The sequence below is a fragment of the Puntigrus tetrazona genome, chromosome 19 (assembly GCF_018831695.1).
Source record: "Puntigrus tetrazona isolate hp1 chromosome 19, ASM1883169v1, whole genome shotgun sequence".
Lineage (NCBI taxonomy): Eukaryota > Metazoa > Chordata > Actinopteri > Cypriniformes > Cyprinidae > Puntigrus > Puntigrus tetrazona.
Genome location: NC_056717.1, coordinates 14,472,628 through 14,495,525, shown reverse-complemented (window position 1 = coordinate 14,495,525; position 22,898 = coordinate 14,472,628). Strand labels below are relative to the sequence as shown.

Here is a 22,898-nt window from a genome sequence, read left to right as displayed (position 1 = left end):
AATTTTGTATGAATGATTTATAAGAAAATGAATAAAGTCATATTTGATGCTATGACATGAATCGCGTGTTTATTCCTCTGATTAATGATCATAAAGAGGTTACAGATAAAGGGGTTATGGATTATATTGAGCTGCAAACCCTAAAAAATAACGATAAACGACTGAAACAATGCTACATTAATGTGTTAACTATTAGTTCTCCTATAATACACAGAAAAGACAATAGGACATTACATGTACTTTTATGGTATTATACCATTTTTAGAAGTGAAAAGGAACGTATAACTATAAATTGATATTCCCAGAATTCCTTACATTTCAGATTTAAATTTTTTTTTCAGTTTTGTACATTGGTTTTTTCTTAACCGTAAATTTGACTGAATTTCTTTTATAGTGTACATGGTGAAATTCTGTGTGTTTTTATGGCGCGTTTAGATCTAATCATACTAAAGTCAGACCTTTTTTTTTTTTTTTTTTTTTCAAACGTGACCATAAAAATATGAAGCAGTCATACGCACTGGTATGAGGTTTATACTTAATACATCTATTAACACCACACTAATACGCAATATGTTTCACATAATATTTCTTCTGCAAGTTGTGATTGAGAACTACAGTAAATAGGAGCTTTCGCTCATGCAAAATATGAGGAATATACTTGCGTAAAAGGTTCATTTTAAAGCATATCTGAGTGAATGAGCAGACTGCTCAGACCTTCTAATGTTCATCAGGTTGAAAATTGAATCCAAGACGGCTGAACCGAATGGTATTTCAACCGTGTGTTATAAATGTAGCAGAATTTCTTCAGTTCAGTCCTCTTTTCGCTTCCTACCTTCGCTCAATTTTGTGCCTCGCTGCTCTTTCCTGCATTTATCTTACGTGTCCCGCTCGTGAATGCAGCGAACATGGGCTGTGCATGTACAACACTGACTCTGTGTTTCAGCTCCTGACAGCCAGCATGGAGTTGATCTCCCAGATGAGGTTTCTGAGCTGGTCCATAATCATCTTCAGCTGCTGGTTCTTCTGTTTGAGTTTCTGTGGTAAAAATGGAAACAAACATTTTCGTTTATTGAGCTGTTAATATGCAGCACTGCTGAGCAGAGCGTCACTGATTTAATATTTTTCAGTAGCACAGCTATTTTCAAACCGATGTAGCAGGGTTTCTTTTTTCTACCTGCTACCTGTGCGGCATGACCAAACTCTGCATCATCTCATCTGATGCCACATTATATGTCATCATTTCCATGTGCAGAGCTATAAAGCCAGTAAGCAATGTGTAGCGAACATCATAATAGTGGAGTCAATTGTACTGACTCTGCAGTGAATGTTTCCTGTAGCGCTACAGCAACAGAAACGATATTTTACCTGAAACATTAATTAAATGTGATGGTACAACCGCCAGATTATTTTGATTGTCTTTTTTGCATGTACCATGCCAATAACACAAGATGAAGTTGTATAGTGTGTTCCAGTTAATGAACAAATAAATGTCTTTTAATGAATCAGTCAAAACACTCACAATCTCAAACTGGTCTGAATCACTCGAGAATGATTGAACATCTGACTACCTAATAATGATTCTTGTATCTTGTATCACGGTTGTAAGAAAAGCCATTAAATAATACATTTTTGCTGTCATACTATTAATCGTGATTAATCACATTCTTAATCGTGATTAATCATGTTTATATATTAAAAATGATACGAAAGTAAATATATTTTTAAATACATTGAAATATTTTCTAAATATATACTGTATATATGTATATACATAATAAATATACATAGTACTGATACTTAGGGAGTACGAGTGGGAGTGTCTTTATTTAAAGATGAATATAATCTTTATAAAATATTAAAGAAATGAGAATGACGAAAATAACCTTTAGATATTAACTGAGAAACCCATCTATGGAGCTTTGTTTCTGCCACCAAATAAAAAAAAAAATGCAATTTTCTTGCAGTTCTACGTTTTTATGTTTCACAATTCAGACTTTTTCTCTCACAATTCTGATAAGAATAGTCTTAATTATGAGATATAAACTTACAACAGAAAGTAAATTAAGAGATCAAAACTTAAATACTTGTTAAATGACAGAACCATCCTGGAAGAATCATTTGTTCCTGAATCCGACTATGGCTGCACTGTGTGCTTGTCTAGCAGCAAGCAGGGATAGCTGTTCTTGCCACTGGCTTTTTACCTCACCGCATTCAACTCGCATTCCTAACTCAGATAAAATATGATTTCTTCTACCACGTTGCTGGAGATCATGGCCGAAAAGTGAAGCTGAAAACATCAACATAAGTAGCCTCAATGTTGTGTTTTTGGCGGCTTTCTGCGATTCAGTATTGTCGTTTGTCTGACTGTGCGCTTGCATACTCAGATACGGGTCAGCGAGGTTCTCTTGTTCAAAACACGTGACAGTAATTCAACACAAAAAGCGAAGTCAAGATGTTTAGCTGTTTTTCGGCTAAACTGAAAAGGGGATAAATGCGATTCGAGCCACTTTGTTGTATGATTGCCGGTGTTGTACTGGACACAGCAGGCTAGAAACAGAGAGAGGTTCTCTGGCCAAAAACACCTTGTTAAAGAAAATAGCTAGAGGAAAATGTCATTCAAACTGACACGCTTTACAACAGTTTTGTGCAGGAGAGCATCTCTGAAGCTTCATGGCATCGGGACACAGCAGAAGAATAATGCGCTTATATCAGCCCACCTCATGTCAATGGTACAAGCTGCTGGTGGTGTAATAGTATGGGAAGTGTTTGCCTGGTGCACTACAGGCCTCTTAAATACAAACAGTGCTCTATTTAGACGCTGTAGTGTATGAGCATTGTTACTGACCATCTGTATCCCTATATAGTCACAGTCTACCCATTTGAAATGAATAGCCTACTTCCACTGGGACAATGCGCCATGTCACAAAGCATTCATCATCTCCACCTTGTTCTATTGTGGGAATAGCTTGTGACTTCAGCTTGTTCCAATGGCAACACGGTCCCCCGATCTCAATCCAATACAGCACCTTTGGGGTGAGCTGAAATGAGAAGTTCATGCAGCCTGTGAATGGGCAGAGGCTTTGTGATTGTATTGAGTTAACCTGGCTAGAACCGCTGAGGAATTCTTCCAGCATGCTTTGCTGAATCCTTGCCACAAACAATTCAGACAGCTCTGGAGGCAAAGCAGTGTGCTGATCTGTGCTGCTCAGGTCTACCTAACAAAGGACACATTTATTTTAAACAGTCATTTTTTTTATTCTCGTATCACTTGAAGGACATTTGCAGTTTTATTATAATAATTTTCTATGTTACAGGAACATTTAGGTGAACTGTAAAAAGGTAAAAGGTGATTAAAAATAGTGCTGAAAAATGTGAGCAATCACAGAACCTGAAGGATACACTTTAATTTAATAGTATAAATTTTAAGTATGTGCATACACGTATAAATAGCAAGATATATTTAACTAGAATAGATAATAAATTAAAGATATCAGAAGCATACGTTTTATTATAATAAAGATCATTTTTATGCATGTATTTAAAAACTGCTTAATGACTATTTAACAAAAGTTTTCATAACTTACGTTAACCACAGACCTTAATTTACTCACAGATTGAAAACTGCCTTCAATAAAATAATGTCACCTATTCATAACACTATTATTTAAAAGCTTGGGGTTAATAATATTTATGCATTTTTTTTATTTATGTTTTTTACATTTAAATAATCTCTTTAATATATTATAAAATCTGTGTAAAATGAAATTTTCAACAGCCATTAGTCCAGTCTTCTGTGAGACGTGGATCTTCAGAAAATAATTCTAAGACGCTGCCTCAGCCTCAGATGTCACGCTCACAGACTGAACATACGATGATTCCAGGAGACATGCATGTCATGCTTTTAACGTTTTTGGAAACAAAGCCGTTGTGATGCCAAAGCTTACTCACATGGAAAAAAAAGTTTTTACAACTGTGGCAATGAACCATTTTGGAACAATGCAAAAAATCTAATGCATCTCTTTTAACTTACAACAAACTTTTAAATGGTTGCCTCTATGCTTAATATCTATAACCTGATTTCGCAAAAGTTCACTCACAATAAAAACTGATGACACTACAAGGCAAATTGCTCACAGCAGGCAATGGCAATAGTGCTTTAAAGAGGATTAACAGTCTACCTTCTAGGAAAAATTAGAGCTCCACCAACGGGCCTGGTGGGATCAGCAGTAAGAGATGACCCTGGTGAGCTGAACTCTTGTCTAGCAATAACGACTCAGTATAAGTGAACAGGTCCCAGCTGGTACAGGGCAGAACACCACATTGATCGCTTCTTCCTTTCCTAGCAGGGTCAACCTGGATCATGATTGCTCCAGGAACACTGACAGAGAGTCTGAGGCACTTGTTGTCAAGCACTGAAACAGGAGTCCTGAGGCAAGCTCAGAGGACACAAGTCTCTCATAGAGCAGAGTGGTAAAGTCTCACTTGATCATGATTCTGAGTACAGATGTTAACTGTGATAAAGGCCTCTCGTCATCCCACTGGCTTTCAGCGTTTAAGCAGGAGCTTTTAGATGTTAGCATGAAGGCAAATGGTTGGTGGCAGCTCACTTCTTATGACAAAAGTTCTTATCGAGCACTGAAAGCCACTGTGTGCTGCTTAATAAATGTGAAGTCGATGTGACCTGAAGTCTAATAACCTACACACTTGCACTTCAGTATGTACTTGTGCAGCGATATTCTGACTACTAAAGAGACAGTTTACCCAGAAATATATATGTACTCACTGTCATGTCATTCATTTTTGTCTTCCTTTCATTGACAATTTTCATAACATTTTCTGTCATTGCTGTCTATAATCATGAATTAACTAAGTGGCTTTTAGAGAAGACAATATGAAGAGGGAAAAACTGCATTCACTTTTTCATAAAATTCAGTCCTAGGCTCAAACATGGCGTCTCATTTTGCCTCTCCCTTCATCTGAATCTCTTACCTCATCGACTCACGATGAGATCAAAGCAGCCGACCTCGATAATGTGCGCAGAGGGAAGAGTTTTTGATCAAATGCGGACTTATTAAAATTCAGGTTTGTTCAAATGTGCTGTTTTACACTCTGAGTGACAGCTGGATGACGTGCTTGCACCAGTGCACCATTTTGCAAAGAAAATGTAGTGTTTTTTTCATTGGCACCCAAAAATGTGAGAAGCACAAATTAGTCTCTGAGGTCTGAATGGATTAAAAAAAGATCTAAAACAAGAGAGCTATTGAAAAGTGTGGTTTAAATACCAGTTAAAAAGTGTTTATTGCAGAGATTGATCAAAGTGAAACAATTTAAACTAAGGAAATTTAAATGGAATAAAATGAAATGCAGAAATTGTTCGTGGAACAAGCCTTCATTATAAAAACTGTGACCTTGGATTCCATATGGCTAATCCGCCTTGTCTCTCTTGACTTGTTTCAGCATTTCTGCTCGCTGAGATTGAGCAGGAATTACTAGTGTAAGTGTCTGAGAGTGAAGCAAGGGGATTACACTGATTGAAGAGCGGGAAAGAATGTACCACCTCTTTCTAATCCAGGTGACATCACAACATCTTTAATGCAACCATTGTGTTCTGCTTATTTAAATACTCTGCTTATTCTTTCTCAAAGCGTTGGCTAGACTGAACCCAGAAGTCTCATTCCCATTCATATCTCAAAAGAACATGCTCCCTAGCATTTTCTGAGCAAAGTGTATTCTAAATACAACTTCCAAAGCACAAGGGTTTTAATATTTGATTAATTAAGTTGCAAGATTTGCACGTCTACATTTACAATTGTGTCAGTCCGATCAAGATAAACCTCTTTTGCTTGGAACGGAAAATTCTGCATCATTTGCTAACCCTTGTGTAACACTTTTTAGAGTTTACATACAGTACATACACACATACATAAGGTGTCCTCATTACAGTGTAATCAATATGTTTAATCAATATTAGTTATATAGTAATATAATCAATATTTCTATATGGATAGAGAGGATTAGGGTTTGGTTTAGGGTTACTTGCATGTAATTAATCGTTATTATAATAGTAAGTACATAAAACATATAACAAGAACACCTTTAATATTAATAAATATGCATGTATACACTGTAGAAACATTTATTTTATATTTATTTTTTTTGGGGATGTCATGTTATTAAGTCCAAAATGACTGTCAGGGCCTTAGTCAATTAATTTAATTAAATTTAAATTAAATTCCACTATAGAATGAATGAATGAATGAATGAATGAATGAATGAATGAATGAATGAATGAATGAAGGTACAATTCCTTGAACAGATGTGAATGGCATTAGTCTTATCTTTGAATTAGCATTATCTCTCCCATGTTGAGTATCTTGTAGAGTAAATGATGTGGACAGTGTGTTCTTTTGGCATTAATGCTGCTGCTGAACATCCAAAAATTGAACTAGCTTCATCAGCTGTTTATTTTGATCAAAGCTGAAGCCAGATGGCCCCTCTGTGTGTTACACGAGAAGACTGCTGATGGCAAGAATGTAGTAAATGATGAGTGACAGAAATCTACAGAAAAAAACACTGCACAACTGCCCTTCAACAAAATTCCTTTAGACATGTTGACAATTCAAGCAGAAAAGATACCAAAGTCTTTGAAAGACAGCTAAAAATACAACTAGATGTTTACATTTTTGGAAAAAAAAGTGGTGCTTGCTTGTGCAAGAATATGATGCTTGCTTGTACAAAGGACCCCTTGGTGTACAGAGAGAGATCAGAGAGCAAAGACCCCCGTTACATATTGTATACAAGTAAGTGTTGCATTTAAAGCCTCACTTATTACAGAATGATACTAAATATGGCGCAACCACTAAAAATTCAAGGTCGGTTTAGGTTAACTTGAGATTGCAGAGGTTCCAAAGGTGTACATAAAAGATGTACATTTATATTTATGAAAATGTAATTAAATTAAATGAACATTTACATTTACATCTGTAAGAAGAACAGCCCACAGATATTCTGATTGTTATGTTGTTTGAATCCCTCTTTCAGTGGATATCTATTATATCATGTCTGCACCACGAAAAAGTCGGTTTGTAAATACAAGTAACAGTAATAATGGTTCTTGCTTTACCGTCCAAGAAAACCTGTAAACCTTATTTCCAAATGCTCTCCGGAGTATAAGCAGCAGTAAAGAGAGACTGTGTGTAATGTCAAAGTATTGAAGGTTGTCTCCATTGATCACTGCTCTGCTCCCCAGCATTTTTCAATCTTGCAACACCAGACTGCTGTCAGCCGGCACTATTGATTTTGCTGTTTATTGTTACTTCGTTTACAGTGCTTGTATCAACCCTTCATGACCATTCCCTGCCCACTCCATCTGCGACTATAAACACAGATATGTATGTAGGCTGTCTGCTGAATTAACATAAACCGATCTAGTTGCAAATGATTTGCAAATGATCTCCTTTCCACTCTCAAACGTCTCATTATTTTCGTTCCACAAGAGCAACTCATAAACAAGAACCTAAACTCAATTAAACACACAATGTTCAGGTTGAAAAGTTCATCAGATCTTCAAAGCAACGTTTCGGTTTTGAGCTAAACAGTGCGCCATGTGTGAGTGCTGCGGCTGGGACGAGTGGGAGTGAAAGGATTGATGGAGAAACTAAACAGAGAGGAACTAAAGCCCCAACCCAATGTGATGAGACCGAGACGCCGGAGGAGGGAGGAGATCTCCATAGATCAGAGGTGAAGGACGAGAGGGATGAAAGAAAGATGCCATCCACTTGGGGAATGATTGACACAATGGAATGTATTAGAGAAACCACAGCATATCAAATGGTAATGCAAGCTGAAGTGCTTTCTTGTTTTCAGTTTGTAATCCTTAAATAAGCCAGTACCGAATTTCAGAATTAAATAAGGCATGTCCCTTCATATTTAGACTACTATCTATTTTTGTTATATTGATATTTTCATGAATAATTAAGCGTATCACCTTATTACTTATACAATATATGTGAGCCTAAAGAAGATCATTTTTATTACAGTAATGAGAATGAGATTATTTCGCATTTGGGGGATTGCCTTTGGAATCTGACGGGCGCTACAATGCATAAAATTGTTAATGCTTCTAAAAATATGCTTCATTTTCTTTATGCAAAAATACACAATGGAGCTAAAGACATTGTTAAAACAAGAGAAAGCTATCTTTAAAGAAAGGATTGTGATTCCCAATCAGGCATATCCCTGCATCCCTTTCTTACAGCGAGCTCTTTCATCTCTTCTCAGACTGTCAGGGGTTTACTGCATCTGGCTCCAATGAGTGCTTCCCAGGCAGCATAAAGGAGAGATGAGCAATAGAAATCTTTCAGGGAAAGTGTAGCAGTAATTCCATTTTAAAGCCTAAAGTGAGAAAGATGTAATTTTAGCCTCTCTGCTCTTATGGGAGAAAAGGGAAAACTCTGGATTTGGCTGAGAAGACAAAAAGGGTTCGTTTTGTAACTGAATCACATTCCCTCATGGGTAGTAGGCCAAGAGGAGTACAAATACAAGACAAATCAGAGCAGTGTCAGTTCATATTTGAGCACTGCTTTATGGAGGGTGAATCTGTATAATCTGATCACTGATAACGCAAATGTATTTTATTAACCGAAAAAGACACTCTAAATGCATAAATAACTTAAATATGGGCCTGTTTTTTCAAAGCTATTAAATAGAGCCTTGAAGACAAAATGAGGGTGAGTTAAGGAAGTCAAAATGAAAGAAGACCGTGAGACTTTCCAGACCTCGAGTGGCTTTAATTTGTTGTTTAAATGCTAACACAACGCATGAAAAAAACAAAAAACTAATTATTCGTACACTAGTACAAAGTAATAATAGGAAAACAAACAGCAATTGCTCAACCTGAAGAGCAATGAAGCGCTGCGAAATGTTTTCTATTTTCAGCGTGTCCCCTTTTTTCCATGCCCTAAGCATGCTGGGCCATCCTCCCTGACCTTGTGTGCACCAATTAAAAGGCCTCTAGCCGGTAAACCTGTTCTAATGGATGACATATGAACTGACTAATCATGTGGAGAATTGAGTGCCTCCTGCAAGCATGTGTGTGTGTGTACAGGGAGGACTGTCTCCTCTGAACCGCCTCATTATGGTTCCGGCGTGTTTGTTTATCAGAGCACAGCTCCACCACGGCCCCTCAGCCCCAGCCCTGCTCCGGAGATAACAGTAAACGCCTGTGCCGCCACCTCTGCCGCAGCCTCTGCTGTTGTTGATTACGCTTACGGTATCTGCCTTCTAAGAGGCCTATTTGAAATTACAAACATTCTCCTCTCGCATTTCTCACTTTCTCATTTGAATAAAGAGGACAGACGGGGTAATTAACAGGGTATTAAAAAAATATATTGAGAAGGGGGCGAGTGAGGAAGAAAGAGTGCAAAAGAGGGGGAGGAAAAAAAAAGAGGAGAGTGGTGGAGAATAAATGAGAGCAGCCATCTCTCCAAGGCCTTCTTAATGGGCTGTGACAGGAATTTATTAACAGTTAGAGCAGTGTTCAATCAAAGAGCCTGCCCGGATGAGTTGACAGTGCCTCGACTACAGTGGACCTTTGGATGGCCTTACACATCTGTGGGGCCCTAAGGGGCCCCAGTGACTCTCACACCAAAGCAGTTAGAGAGTCAAGAAGAGGGGAGGGATGACAGGCTTGCAGTAAATTATCCTCTTGAGTCAGATGATGCATATTTCGGACCTGCGTTTGTTTACGCCAGTGGATTTTCTTGTGCTTGTTTCCGAAATTAAAATTAATTTGCACTTGCTTTCGATTCAAATACGGCGATTGAAAAGTAATGCCAAAATCGCTCTGTTGTGCCAATAAAGAAAGGTACAATAAAACTCTGCAGAACACATACAAGATGTGTGAAGACAGATCGGTCGTGGCGATGAAGGCCGTTCTAGATTGCAGGAGCATCATTCAGCCCGGGTCCTGACAAACAGCAATTACCCCAATCGACAGATAACGAGAGCAGGGTGATCATTCAGTGACGGGACATCCCATAAAGCAGCAGGGCATTACCATACTTATGCTATACATCTCTCCACCACTTCACCAACTTGTTGGAGCTCCTACAGTGATGAAGGATTCAGTAAATCAAGCCTGAACTCCATTGGCACGGCAAACTGCGGCACTCAATCAACAGGACAAAGGCATGACTCTATTAAAATGCGCAACCTAGCCTGCAATGGGATGAGTCAGACAGACGGTCTCCATTATGTTTCAACAAACTGACCTGAGTGCTAATTTTCAATCATCCATGGCCTCATTACTTTTATGCGTGTGTCCATTTGCTCGTTCAAGCTGATGTCTATCTGCCGGTTCATCCATCAGTCTGTTCATTATTATACCATTCTCTTCATCTGTCCTTCCATCATCCCTCATACAGATAGATAGATAGATAAATAAATAATATTCACTTGCATGTCATTTGATTATTAGCCAACATCTGAGATCCTTGAACATGCAAATGCTGCACAGGCAGATGACGGAGAGCTGCTACACATCTGCTCTCCACATTGTGACGCAACCTTGACCTCCCCTGAGCTTGACATCCTTCATTCCCCCAACATGGTCTCCTCGTTCAGCGTGTTATTTGCAGCTGGCTATTTGGCCGGCGAAAAGCTCCAGGGCCCTTGTCGCATGAGCATTTCCACACCGACTGCCTTTCATGAGCATGCTGCAGTTTTTAATAAGGCAGACTCCATGGCAGAGAGGGGCGCAGAAAAAAAAATTTGATCATTTTGCTTTTACTGCAAGAAAGTCGTGAAATCCTTGGTAGAGAGCCATCAGGTCGGTTTTCAAATGCTATGGTTTCATTATGTGAGTGAATATGGAAAATATCTCACTGCCTGCACACTGTAAACAGATTCTGAATAAGATCACTGCGGGCAGGAAAGTGGCCTGTTTTGGGTTTATATATACTGTACAGTACACCATGGTTTGGGGTCAGTAAGATTTTGGAAAATGTTCTTCAAATATACCTCTCAGGCTGCATATATTTAATCGGTTACAAATGTGAAATGTTATTATAATTTAAAATAATTAACCATTATTCCAGTTCAAGTCACATGGTCATTCAAAAATGATTCATATACGTTGAGTGTTAATTGTGTTAAAAATGTTTTTTTAATTATTAACAGTGTTTGAAACAGGTACATTTATATTTAGTCATTTAGCAGAAGCTTTTATCCAAAGCGACTTACAAGTTAGGACAATGAAAGCAACATCAAAAAAAATCTACAAATGTGAATAATTATATAATAAACAAAAAGAAAACAGATAAAATAGAAAAAATAATAGAGCGAGCTGGTGTTAGAAACCTTTTTGCTTTTGCTAACTGTATAATAAATAAATGAAAACGAATGGATAGAATAGAAAAAAATAGACAAGCTAGTGTTAGTTTTGGGTTTTTTTAGAAAACAAGTAGTTAGTAAATAAACAAGTGCAAGTCTAAACAGGGAATGTTTTCTTTTAAAAAAAAAAAAGAATTAGAATGAAGAAATAAAGATGGATGAGATGTGTTTCAACCAATTCTTGAAGATGGCCAAGGATTTAGCTGCTCGGATTGAGTTGGGCAGGTCATTTCACCAGGAGGGAGCATTTAATTTAAAAGTGCATGAAAGTGATTTTGTGCCTCTTTAAGATGGCACAATAAAGCGATGTTCACTTGCTGAATGCAAGGTTCTAGAGGGCACCTAAGTCTGAGGTAATGAATTTAGGTAAAGAGGTGTAAAGCCAGTAGTAGTGTTGTAGGCTTAAAAAACATTATGGAAGCAGCTATTGGTAGCCAGTGCAAACTGATAAAGGTGTGACGCGCATTCTTTTCAATTCATTAAAATTAATCTTGCTGCCGTGCATTGCACTAACTGTAAAATTGTGATAGAACTGACTGGAAGACCTGCCAAGAGAGCATTACAATAGTCTAACATGAACAGAACAAGAGATTGAACAAGGATTTGTGAAGCATGATCTTCTTGATGTTGTATAAAGCAAATCTGCAGGGCTCTGCAGTTTTGGCAATGAGGTCTGAGAAAGTCAGCTGATCCTCAATCACAACTGGCTGTTTTGAAAGCGTTATGGTTGATGTGCCTAACAGTCACATATGTGTGTAGAAACCATGTTTTTTTTCCCCAGGATTCTTTGATGAATGGAAAGTTTTACAGCGTTTTAACTAAATGTATTATAAATCATGTTTTGTAATAATATAAAAGTGTTGTTTACTGTCAAAAGTCTTTTGATCAACTTGATGCACCCTTGCGAAATATAAGTAATAATGTTATGATTTTGTATTTTGCATAGAATGTGTCATTTTACCAAACAATTTAGAAGTTTTCCTTTGTCAGTTTGTTTGATTTACAGAGAATGCATGATCTCGTAAATGTATACCTTAAATACGGCGTACGTTGCTTTGGATAAAGGTATCTGGCAAATGTAAAATATGCAAAGAAAAAAAGGTTCCAACCTTATTAACTTCTAGTACTTCTCTTCTCTCTTCGCTGGCAGCATGCATTTGATTGGCCGTTCGGTCATCCAGTTTAGAACTGTCATCTTCTACATAGGGGATAAGTTGCTGAAAAACAAAGACAAAATAAAATTACCACATAGTGACTTTTTGATTACTTCAATTACTGCTATGCACTCATTTTTGTTTGCCGCTGATAGCACCACAGGAACATACTCGGTTCCAAGACCTTCGCTACCAACTATCCTGAGGTGTGATGTCAAAAACAGCAGCCAGGAAAAACACAGAGCCCATTTTACACTTAAAAAAAAAGAATCAGGCTATGGTAAAAGATTTACTAATTGTTGTTTTTATTTGTCTTTCGAAGCAATTTAAAGCAACTGCATTTAAAGCAAGTGTAAGTAAGAGTCTTCACCTTGAAACTTCAGTTTCATAATCATTATGATGCTGCACTGACTTCTAATAAGTCTAACAGCTTCCGTTTCTTTCCCACACTCTTCCCTAAACATAATATATACGCAAAAGAATAAAAGTTTTGCAAACAAAAATTAACGTATTGGGAAAAATGTGTTTTTGCAAACAAAAGTAAAAAAAAAATTGCAAAAGAAAATGGAGCATTGCAAGAAGAAAATCTTTTTTTTCAGTCAGGTGTGAACATGTGGTACCATTTTCCCCTTTGCACTTCACTTTTGGGCGTGCTTCACTTTCTGGCACTGTTTTGAAATGGGGGAGGAGTCAATGGACTGGGGCGTGTACAACAGGCCTGGGCATGCCTCCCTGTCATCGGCCTGAGACATCATTATGCAAAGAGGATGCGGATCATTTGATTTTATTCGCTAGCATTAAAACATGCATGGTTTCATTTTATTAACTTTATTTACAAATGTGGATGTGCATTAGCATCATTTGCATTAGCAGCATTTGCTTAAAGAAGCTGCTAACACATCAGCTGTTTATTTCTATTAAAATGTGTATTGTTTTGTTTTGTTAACTAACTGTGTATTAACAGTGTTTGTTTAAAATCTCTTAACCTGTGGGAGGAAGCCAACACACAAGTGTTCTTTGTTTAATATTGTTACTGCTAGTTTAAAAAAAATGTATTAACTTCATAAACTCACTAAAAAGGTCAAAGACTCAAGACAAAGACTCAATGTCCTTCATTTTTCATTTAGTCTACATAACTCCTGGCATAATTTAAAAAAAGGAATATCACTGTAAGATTGTCATGGGCACAACCTCTTTTTTTAAAGTATACATTTTACAGCTAAACAAACAAATAATTAGGTGAAATTGTGCACTTGAATTTGCCATTGTATCATACATGATAAAAATATCTATAGAAAGCTTTAAATTACCACTTTTAAATGAAATGAACTATGAACAAATGAACAAACTGAACAAATTAATTGTTATAACATATCTCATGAAAGTGCACATAGCACGATTTTCTGTTTCTACTTGGCGAAATATTTGTTGACTTTGGCTTGCAAAAGATTATTTATACATTTATAAATGTATAAATAATAATGCCATGGCAGGTTCAGTAAACAGAAATACAGGACACACAGGCCTATAATTGACTGTTAAAGTTTTTGAGAAAACACTTGAAATCTCAGGTCAGTCTGAGCGCTCAGGGCACACACGGTGCACACAACCACACACCTGCAGGCGCCACTGCATATGATCTCCATAATATATCCCATTACAATATCAACCGAAAAGACTCACGTTTCCTTATTTGAATCTTACAGTGACATTACTTTCTTAATTTATGCCAGGAGTTATGTAGATTAAATGAAGTCAATATTGATAATGATATGAAGCCTCAGACGTAGACCTTTTTAATTATGTATAGTTTAAGAAACAAATAACGCTTCTGTGCACTGGCGAATAAATAAACATTTTAATGCTATGAATATGCACACTGAGAGAATTAAACCTCAGATGTTCATGTTAGCAACTTTGACTTGAGCTACATTTGTTAATGAAGATAATAAAACAAAACCATGCATGTTTTCATGCTAGTGAAAAAAAAAAAAGCAAACATTCCACTAATGATGGGTCGTTCTTAAACGATTAGTTCATTTTGAACAAATCTTTAATGTGATTCAGGAAGAACGAGTCGTCTAGGGGAGTTATTTATTCAGTAGTGCATGTGCAACAACCTATAGGACCTGTTTGTTTGAGTCGTTCATTCATCAGTCGTTCACGCCAGTCCGTAAGCTTTAACCAATGCAGAATGAGACGGAAAGAGAACTTATTAGTTCATCTCGAGTCTTCGGGTTAGAGTCGTTTGTTCAAGAAGTGACAGACCCTTGTTATTATCTTCGCTATCAATGCAGGAAAAGAATCATCAAGACAGAAATTCAAACATTTATAAACTGTAAGAAATAAAAAGCTACAATTTGAGAAAAGAAATGCATCACGTAACTGAGTAAGTAATAATTATAATAATCATGATGATGATAATCTATAACTTATATAATAACGTAAGGAATGTCATTTCTCTGTTCAATGCTGTCACATTACATGACAAAAGAACAAACGACCCGAAAGACGATGTACTAATCAATTCTCTTTCCAGCTCATACTGCATAGGTTACTTTTATGGGGCTGTCACATCATGAACAAACAACTAAAACCCAAAGACTCGAGAGATGAGCTAATCAATTCTATTTTCGGTTCATACTGAATTAGTTAAAGCTTATGGGGCCTCAAACCCGAAGACTTGTCAGATAAGAGGTGAGGTGAGCTGATAAGCCAGGTAAACAATGAATTAATATATTCTCATATCATTATAGTTTTGTATTGTTTGTAGTGTGATCAATGTTTGCATAAGTAGATATGTCAGGGAAGTGACATAACATTTTAATTATGTTTTGCTAAAATGAACGAAATCACTTGAAAAAAGATTTGTGCACTGTACTGAACGAGACTCAAAGGCCTGTAAAATTATCCAAACTTAAACGCTGCTAATACACATCTACATTTGTAAATAAAGTTAATAAAACAAAGATCCACAGCCACTTTGCACAATGACGTCTCAGGTCGATAACAGAGATTGACACTTGATTCAAACACAAAATAAAAATGTTGCAAATAAAATAGTAGCTTTGGCCATTGAAAATATATATTTCAAAATCATTGCTTTTGCTCTCTTTTTTTTTATTTAGCGGCTCTTTTGCAAATTTTTTCCTAATGTGCAATTATTTTGACTCCACATATCCGCTGTAATTGCCAAAGTGATTTACATTCATCGGCCACGTTATCATGCACACCTATTCAGCTGCTCATTCTCAGCCAATCACATGGCAGCAACTCAATGCAATTATGGTCAAGACAAGTCCAAACGAGCATGTTGGTGCCAGATCTGAGTATTTCAGAAATTGCTGAGCTCCTGGGATTTTTACATACAACTCTACATCTCTAGGGTTTAGAGAATAGTCCAAAAAAGAGAACATAATCTACTAAGCAGCAGTTTTGTGGGCGAAAATTCCAGAGGTCAAAAGAGACTAGTCACTGCTTTGAACTGATAGAAAAGCAATAGTAACTAACTACTCATTACGACTGAGGTATGCAGAGAAGCATTTCTGAATGGACACTGAACATGTAGATGGGCTACAGCAGCAGTAGACTGCACTGGGTTTCACTCTGGTCAGCTAAGAACAGAAAACTCAAGTTACACTTTAAGGCTACAAAAAAGGCTGCCCGGTCTGATAAATCCAGGGTCAGAAATTGCAAAGTTTTTATTTAAGCTATAATGTGCTTGCAGCGTTGAGCGATGCTTGCTCACGAATCCTTTCATTACAACACGAATTGTAGACATTATGAAAGATTCTTTAAGCATGTATTTACTGAGTAATAACAGAGATTTGTGAGATATACTGAGATGTCTTTTAGAGATTCTAAAGTCAGCGCTCTTTGCTGGCATTCAGCCAAAACCATGCATGCAGCAGCCAATTGCTTTAGGTAAAAATAACAGTATTTACAGCATTTGTAATAACAAATATTTTTATTGGGAGAGAGTATGCTGGAATTTCGTAAATGAACGTAATGTAAATAATTACTTAATAAAATAATCAGAACAGTAATCCGATCACTTTTAAAAGGAATAATCAGTCATTAGCCCAACACTGATCCTAATGTATCAATGTCATTATGAACCAAAATCATAGAGGAACGATTCCATCACTTTGATGAGTGGCATAATGAAAAGTGAAAAGGTATTTCCAATCTGGTACTAGCAAAATATGCCTAAAAAAGTGGTAGAGGAGTGGGTTTACAACAGTGAACTGCACTAAGTTACGAACAGGAAGCTTAAAAAAAAAAAAAGAAGACTAGAACTAACAACATACAGTTGGTTGCAACCACAAATGCAACATCTGATCCCCTACAAAATCTTTTAGCATTTATTCAATTGATCCAATTTTACAGGGCCAGTTTTACCTTTAAAAAAATCTAAGTTTAAGTGCACCCCCTCATGAGTTTTAAACCTGCAACCTTCAGGAAGCAAAACATTCAATCACTTAGTTACCACCACAAATCACAAATGATTGCTGCGCGGGTTCAACAATGATACTATTTATTTTTTAAGGCTCAGCAGTAGATGAATGAGTGACCTTTCACACCTCACCTGTATAAATCAGGGTCACTATACACAAGCCTCAAGTATTTGTTTGATTATTTACTTGCCACGAGCAATCTGATGCCTTCCTGAAGAAATACCATGGATTAAAAATGAATGAAAAAGATATGGTGGTGTTTGTGAACAGAAACATGAATTTTGATAGTTGGGTTATCTCTAGGCAGCTTAAAAGATGAGCGCCCTGAACTAAGGTTAAGCTGGGCCATTATCCAAAGCCGCGTTTGAAAGCCTGAAAAATAATCACAAAAAAGTATCCGAGGACAAAAACTACCACATTCTGAACACAATTTTATGTAAACACTCACCGCGTTGACCTATTGTCTAAACAACACAATAGCTTAAGAGATGAGACCGTAAAGTTAAACAACCTGGTGAAGCCCCAGTAATGGATTATTGCATAATTGAAAAGGCTTTCATCACAAGCCTTAACACAGAAATCAACACCACCAGATCTGGGGTTTTAAATTTTGTAACATAGCAGCAATCTCTTGCTATTGTGCCTACATAAATCACACACAGGCACTGCCCTTTGGCTTTAAAATGAAGTGGTTTGAATAATTCAGCTTTACAAATTGTCTGAGCCCTCTCAACAGCCTTGGACGAGGTTACAGTAAAAGCAGACTGTCAGATGCGCCCTCAAATAAATCTCATTCACCTTTGATACAACTTTGTTTCCTTCAGTTTACTGCAGGACAATGGTTCAAATAGTTCTCCCCACATATGCTTTCTGAGATCCATAAAGCGTCTCATTTTTTTCTTGAGGTTCATCATTCTGTGACCTTGCCAAACAGACAGCGGTCTCGCTGCTCTGCTGGTGCTGGATCATGATCTCCTCGCTTTAACATCACAGTGACACCTGCTGGTGTTCTGGATGAGCAATCGGTGGACACGTGTAAAGAAAAACACCCTCATAGACAGCTGGCTTTGTCATAATGAGCATAAAACCACTTTTAATTTACTCATTAGGAACAGCTGCATTACATTTTTTTATTAATAAAGCTCAGAGTTGTAAACTGCATTCTATTATTCTGTAAACATTCAAGAATTTTGAGTTCAAGAGCTATTTTAACAAGAATAATATTTCATGTGTAATGACAGGACAAACTTTCTTCAAGATTTTTAACGTTGTTTGTGTCACTGTCTGTTATTGAGTTACGTGACAGCTACCATTAAAAGGAAAAATAAACTAGACTTAAATGACAATTAAATTCCATCATTCATATACATTTTAAAACCTGGATAAAACACATTTTATAAATCTAAAGTCTTTACTACAAATAAAAAAAATTGTAAGTTTTAAATGTTTTTGAAGGTTTGATCGAAAATACAGTAATGCTGTAATAATCATTTAACTATTTTAAATATTCTATTTATCATTTTCTATTTTTAGCAGCCATTACGCCATTACTGACTTGAGGAAAACCTTTCATTATTATTATAAACGCAGCGCGAAATAGAAATCTTTCATAACAGTGTAAAATCTTTACTGTCACTTCTGATCAATTTAACGTGTCCTTGCCGAAAAGTATAAATTTCTCTCAGAAATAAATATTACTGATCCCATTACTTGAGCTTTAGCCCAAGTCTGCCTTTCTCTCTTTAGCCAAACTGTAACACGAAAACAGCAGTGTGAACGTTAACCAATGAACAGCTTAAAAGATCTATAATTTCAGCAGCAACAGAAAAATCGAGTCCCACATTCTGAATCACTCGTATTTCATGGGTCTGCGGTTTACAGAACAGACCTTACGGGCTTTAGGCTGTCACAGGCCAGCAGAAAAGCAAGAAGGAAAAATCTGATCATATTATAAAATGCAAAGAAGGGAGAGAGAAAAGCCCCTGGCAGGTTTGTCAAGGAAGTAAATGCAGCAAACCACAGGCGGGTGACTGGCCCAGCAGAGAGAGAAAAGACACAAGCCGTAGCTCGAGGACTGATTTAATTAGCTTTGCGCACTTTAGGTCCGACGAATTTAAAAGAAAAAAGAAGAACAAAAACAATCTCTAAACCAAGCTCACATTGAGTTTCAAAGGAAGTGCCCACCTGTCGGCAGCAAGTGGAATAAGAAAAAGCAAGCTAGTTAATATAACATGGACAACGCATTACTCAAGGTCCAGACACTGAAAGATTGATGCGTTCTGCCAGCTGCTTGAAAACAATGATTCAGTGAGGTTCACTCGGGTTGATTACTTCGAGGGGACTGAAGTGGATGGAAAAAGTGAGGTGGTAAATGAAATGACATGGCTATTTCGTTTGCGTTGTGCAGGAAATTCCACCGTTGGGAGCCGGTGATTGCCTGGGTCGGAAAATGCTGACACGAGGGACTTCGCCAGCTGTTCATTACAGAGCGCCGCAGCTAATTAGCGAGGTGATGAGGTAATGCCGCTGACTCCATTATAGCACTTCCTGTTTGGAAAGAAAGCGCAACAGGAGCTAAAGAGAACACCTGAAATCCAAACAGACGAGGCCGAGCCAAAATAAATATCCTGTGAGCACAGGGGCACTTCTGTTAACGAGAAAAAAAAAAACTGAATTTCCAACTCAAACTGATGTTGTTTATACCCTCCAGTTACAGCTACCGCAGATCTAATGACTTTATTCCACCGCTCTCTTCGATAAAAGAAAAAAAGATCGCACGAATGATTGGCTTTAGTGAGTCAACAGACCAGCTGTGCGTTCGATCCAACTCTAAAGGGCTTAATTCGCTCTCATACACATTTGAGTCTTAATTCCTGAAGGGCAAATTGTGTATAAATCACAGCAACACTTCATATGTTTCATGTGTACCTGTGAGTTCTTTGGTCTTTCATACCCTTTTTTTCTCAATTTGAACATTATATTTTATTACAGACGTTTTATTCCAGAGGTCATTACAGCAGTGCTTCAGAAGAGCCGCAAAAACATGCGAGCTCTCGCGGAGCTTGTTCTTTACAAGTCCAGACATGACGTCAATGAGCTCTTAGGGTGACCAAACTGAGTCGGTGGGAATCTCAGTTGGACTCAATCACTAGATCACTTCAATGCTAATAGGAAGCCACGCTGACAATGTGATTCAAGAACGTTTCCTCTGTTGGAAATCGAAAGCTAGCGCTCACAAGGTGCACTAATTAAAACATTCGCAGGCAAGTATATGTTGTAGACGGACAGAATTTGCTGAAGCACAAGATCAAATGAAGCCACTCTTAAATATTCACTCATACTCCACTCTTTCAAGTTATCAAGCCCTCGTAATATAATTAATACTTTTGAGAAATGTGTTTAAAATTATGCACACATATACAAGATGTTTCAATCATGTCAGTGGCCTAGAAAAAGCTGTTTTATTCTATATGGGCCAGTGTTTTTGGGGTTTTTTTTACTAAAAATAAAGTTATTTCAACTTTCATAGTGTTTTACGATGTTTTCATTTACATAACCAGGTCTAGAAATCACTTTTTAAATGAGGTTACAGCATATATCCAGGTTTTTCCAGACAGCAGTAATCCTTGTTCTTCAAAAAAAAATATGCAAAGTGTGTGGCTCAGTGCAAAAGACAGGCTTTTGATGGAAACAGCAGGTTTACTCAAACAAATATTACTTAAATTTAGTTTTTAATACAAATAACTGCATTCTACAGGATTACATGGGATATATTGTTACTACCTGATTCTTCAAAGGAAAATAAAAGTTGCAGAGGGTGTGAAATATAAATGAATGTTGACAATAAATTGAATTTTATTCCACTGCTTTCTTTGATAAAACAACTCAACATGCCTGATTAATAAATACAGTAAATATCTTTATTTGTATGCCTACTTGCTTAAATAAAATAAAAAAACTCAACCTACCTTAGCAAGTTAATTTCTTTTTAAAAACGTTAAGCACCCAAGATCAACTTCTAATTGTAAACATTTCACTAAGGCAAATGTTACAAGCAAATAATATTTTTGCATCTGGTGACTGACAAATGCATAAAGTCAAAGACCAACACTATACTGGCCATCGGTTTCATTTGGAACCAAATTACTTAATATCATGAAAGAAGTGAAATGTAAGTCAGTTTCATTAAAACTAGACTGGAATGTGATAGAGAAAGTATAGTCTCACCTCAGGAGGGATGGGGTTCAGACCAGCGCAATTTTCATTGCATTTGTCATAGACGAGACGGAGCTTTCGGAAAAGAACAGAGAGCATCCGCAAGTGCTCCTGCAGTTTACCCAACCGGTCCTGATGAGTGTTAGGATGATAGGTGACACCATTCGGCAGCTAAGTGAGAAGACAGGGAGAATGAGAGTCAGCAGGGTAAAGGCTTCATCTGTGGATGGATGCCTCTGAGAGGACGAACTTACCTGCATGTTTCTCAGCAGCTGAAAGATCTCCATGGTTCGTAAGACAATGTCCTGCACCGTCTCCTGTCCAATCCGACATAGCGAGGCTGTGTTCACATCCCGAGCTGCCTGAGCCTGTTGCCCAGGGAACTGTGCCAATGGAGGGGTTGTCATGGGGACAGCAGGATGCGGGCTCTGATGGCTGTCTGGCTATTCAGCGGGACTTTGTGACATGCCTTTTAACAATGTATATTCATATTTGTATAAAGAAAGAAAGACAGAGAGAGAGAAAAGAGAGACAGAGAGATGGAGAGAGAGTAATGACATTTTACACCTAGAACATATATAGTATATCAAACCACATATTACATTTTAGCATTATCTGATGAAACTATAAACATGAAATAAAAAGCAATAACCTACAAAAGCAATCGCGAAGACATAACAATAAACATAACAGAGTGAATATTGCTTAGATAGAACAAAACATATTATTTAGCTCTGGATTGAGCTAATATTATCAAAGCTGGAATGTCTAACGAAACTGGACATATAGAAACTATTAGCTGCGACACGTATGTGACCCATATACAGAAAATGCTAGTGGTCTAAGTACATGCAGCATTAAAAGCGTTTAAATACCTTTTCACTTTGTTAGTGTTGTTGACAAGACGTCATTTTTCCCCGTGCTGCGATCTCGTCTGAGTCAGCCATCGCGAGATTTCACGAGAAGTAACCGTGTACCACAAATGAGAAGTGAATGGCCCAGTGCTTAGCAAAGAAAGATTTCTGATGGAAAAGGTGGGTTTGTTCGGTCAAATATAATACATTTTGCTTTTAAAACAAAAAAAAAAAATTCTACGAGCTTTCATGTGGCATAAATGCGAGATGAAGGACCAGGGCGCCATCTAGCGTTCACTCATATTTCATAGCCCAACCCTACATTATTGCATTTTTATACATTTAAAAAAATCCCAGTATATCTTAAAAAAATTACCATCTGCTATTTACAGTCCTGCATAAATAAAACCTTGAAGCTGCGTCTATTTACATGCAAAGAAACAGTGACTAAGACGTTTAAAGACTAAAGTCGCATAATGACCTCAGAACATTGGTTCACTAATAAAAGACAATTTGTGTGATTTTAAACAACAACTGAAAAAAAGAATCAATGAGCACTTTTAGGCTCAGGCTCCCTGTGATCAGTAACATCGAGTTCAAGTCTGTTTTGTAGACCTGCTATTTTGCTTACATCTATTCATATGCCTAATAATCCTACAAATCATTTTTCAATATCAAAGAAGATGGTTCCATATAATTTAAGGTAATTTAGGGTCTGTGGCTTTCAGAGATACAGGTCTTTCATTGTAAACCTGAGTGATCTTGTTACTCTCAGCAGAAAATGTGCTCTTACTCACAACAGTCTGCTGTTTACTCTTATTCGTAGT

At 37.2% G+C, this 22,898-nt stretch overlaps 1 protein-coding gene across 1 annotated transcript; it reads right to left on the bottom strand.

Annotated features, from left to right (window-relative positions):
• Positions 1-52: 52 nt before the first annotated feature.
• Positions 53-22,237, bottom strand: med30 (mediator complex subunit 30). The gene is made up of 5 exons (XM_043217411.1): positions 22,093-22,237; positions 21,472-21,686; positions 21,230-21,388; positions 12,501-12,608; positions 53-1,035 (listed from the first exon to the last, which is right to left on the bottom strand). Exons 2-5 carry the CDS (start codon positions 21,622-21,624, stop codon positions 940-942), a joined length of 516 nt encoding a protein of 171 aa, XP_043073346.1. The 5' UTR covers positions 21,625-21,686; positions 22,093-22,237; the 3' UTR covers positions 53-939.
• Positions 22,238-22,898: the final 661 nt, after the last annotated feature.

What these genes read in the sequence shown, in the direction of transcription:
- med30 (XM_043217411.1), bottom strand. Translation starts at nt 21,624, where the DNA reads ATGACAACCCCTCCATTGGCACAGTTCCCTGGGCAACAGGCTCAGGCA. An exon ending in AGCTGCTGAGAAACATGCAG is followed by an intron (nt 21,389 to 21,471) that starts GTAAGTTCGTCC and finishes CTTCTCACTTAG; the next exon opens with CTGCCGAATGGTGTCACCTA. An exon ending in TGAACCCCATCCCTCCTGAG is followed by an intron (nt 12,609 to 21,229) that starts GTGAGACTATAC and finishes TTTGTTTTTCAG; the next exon opens with CAACTTATCCCCTATGTAGA.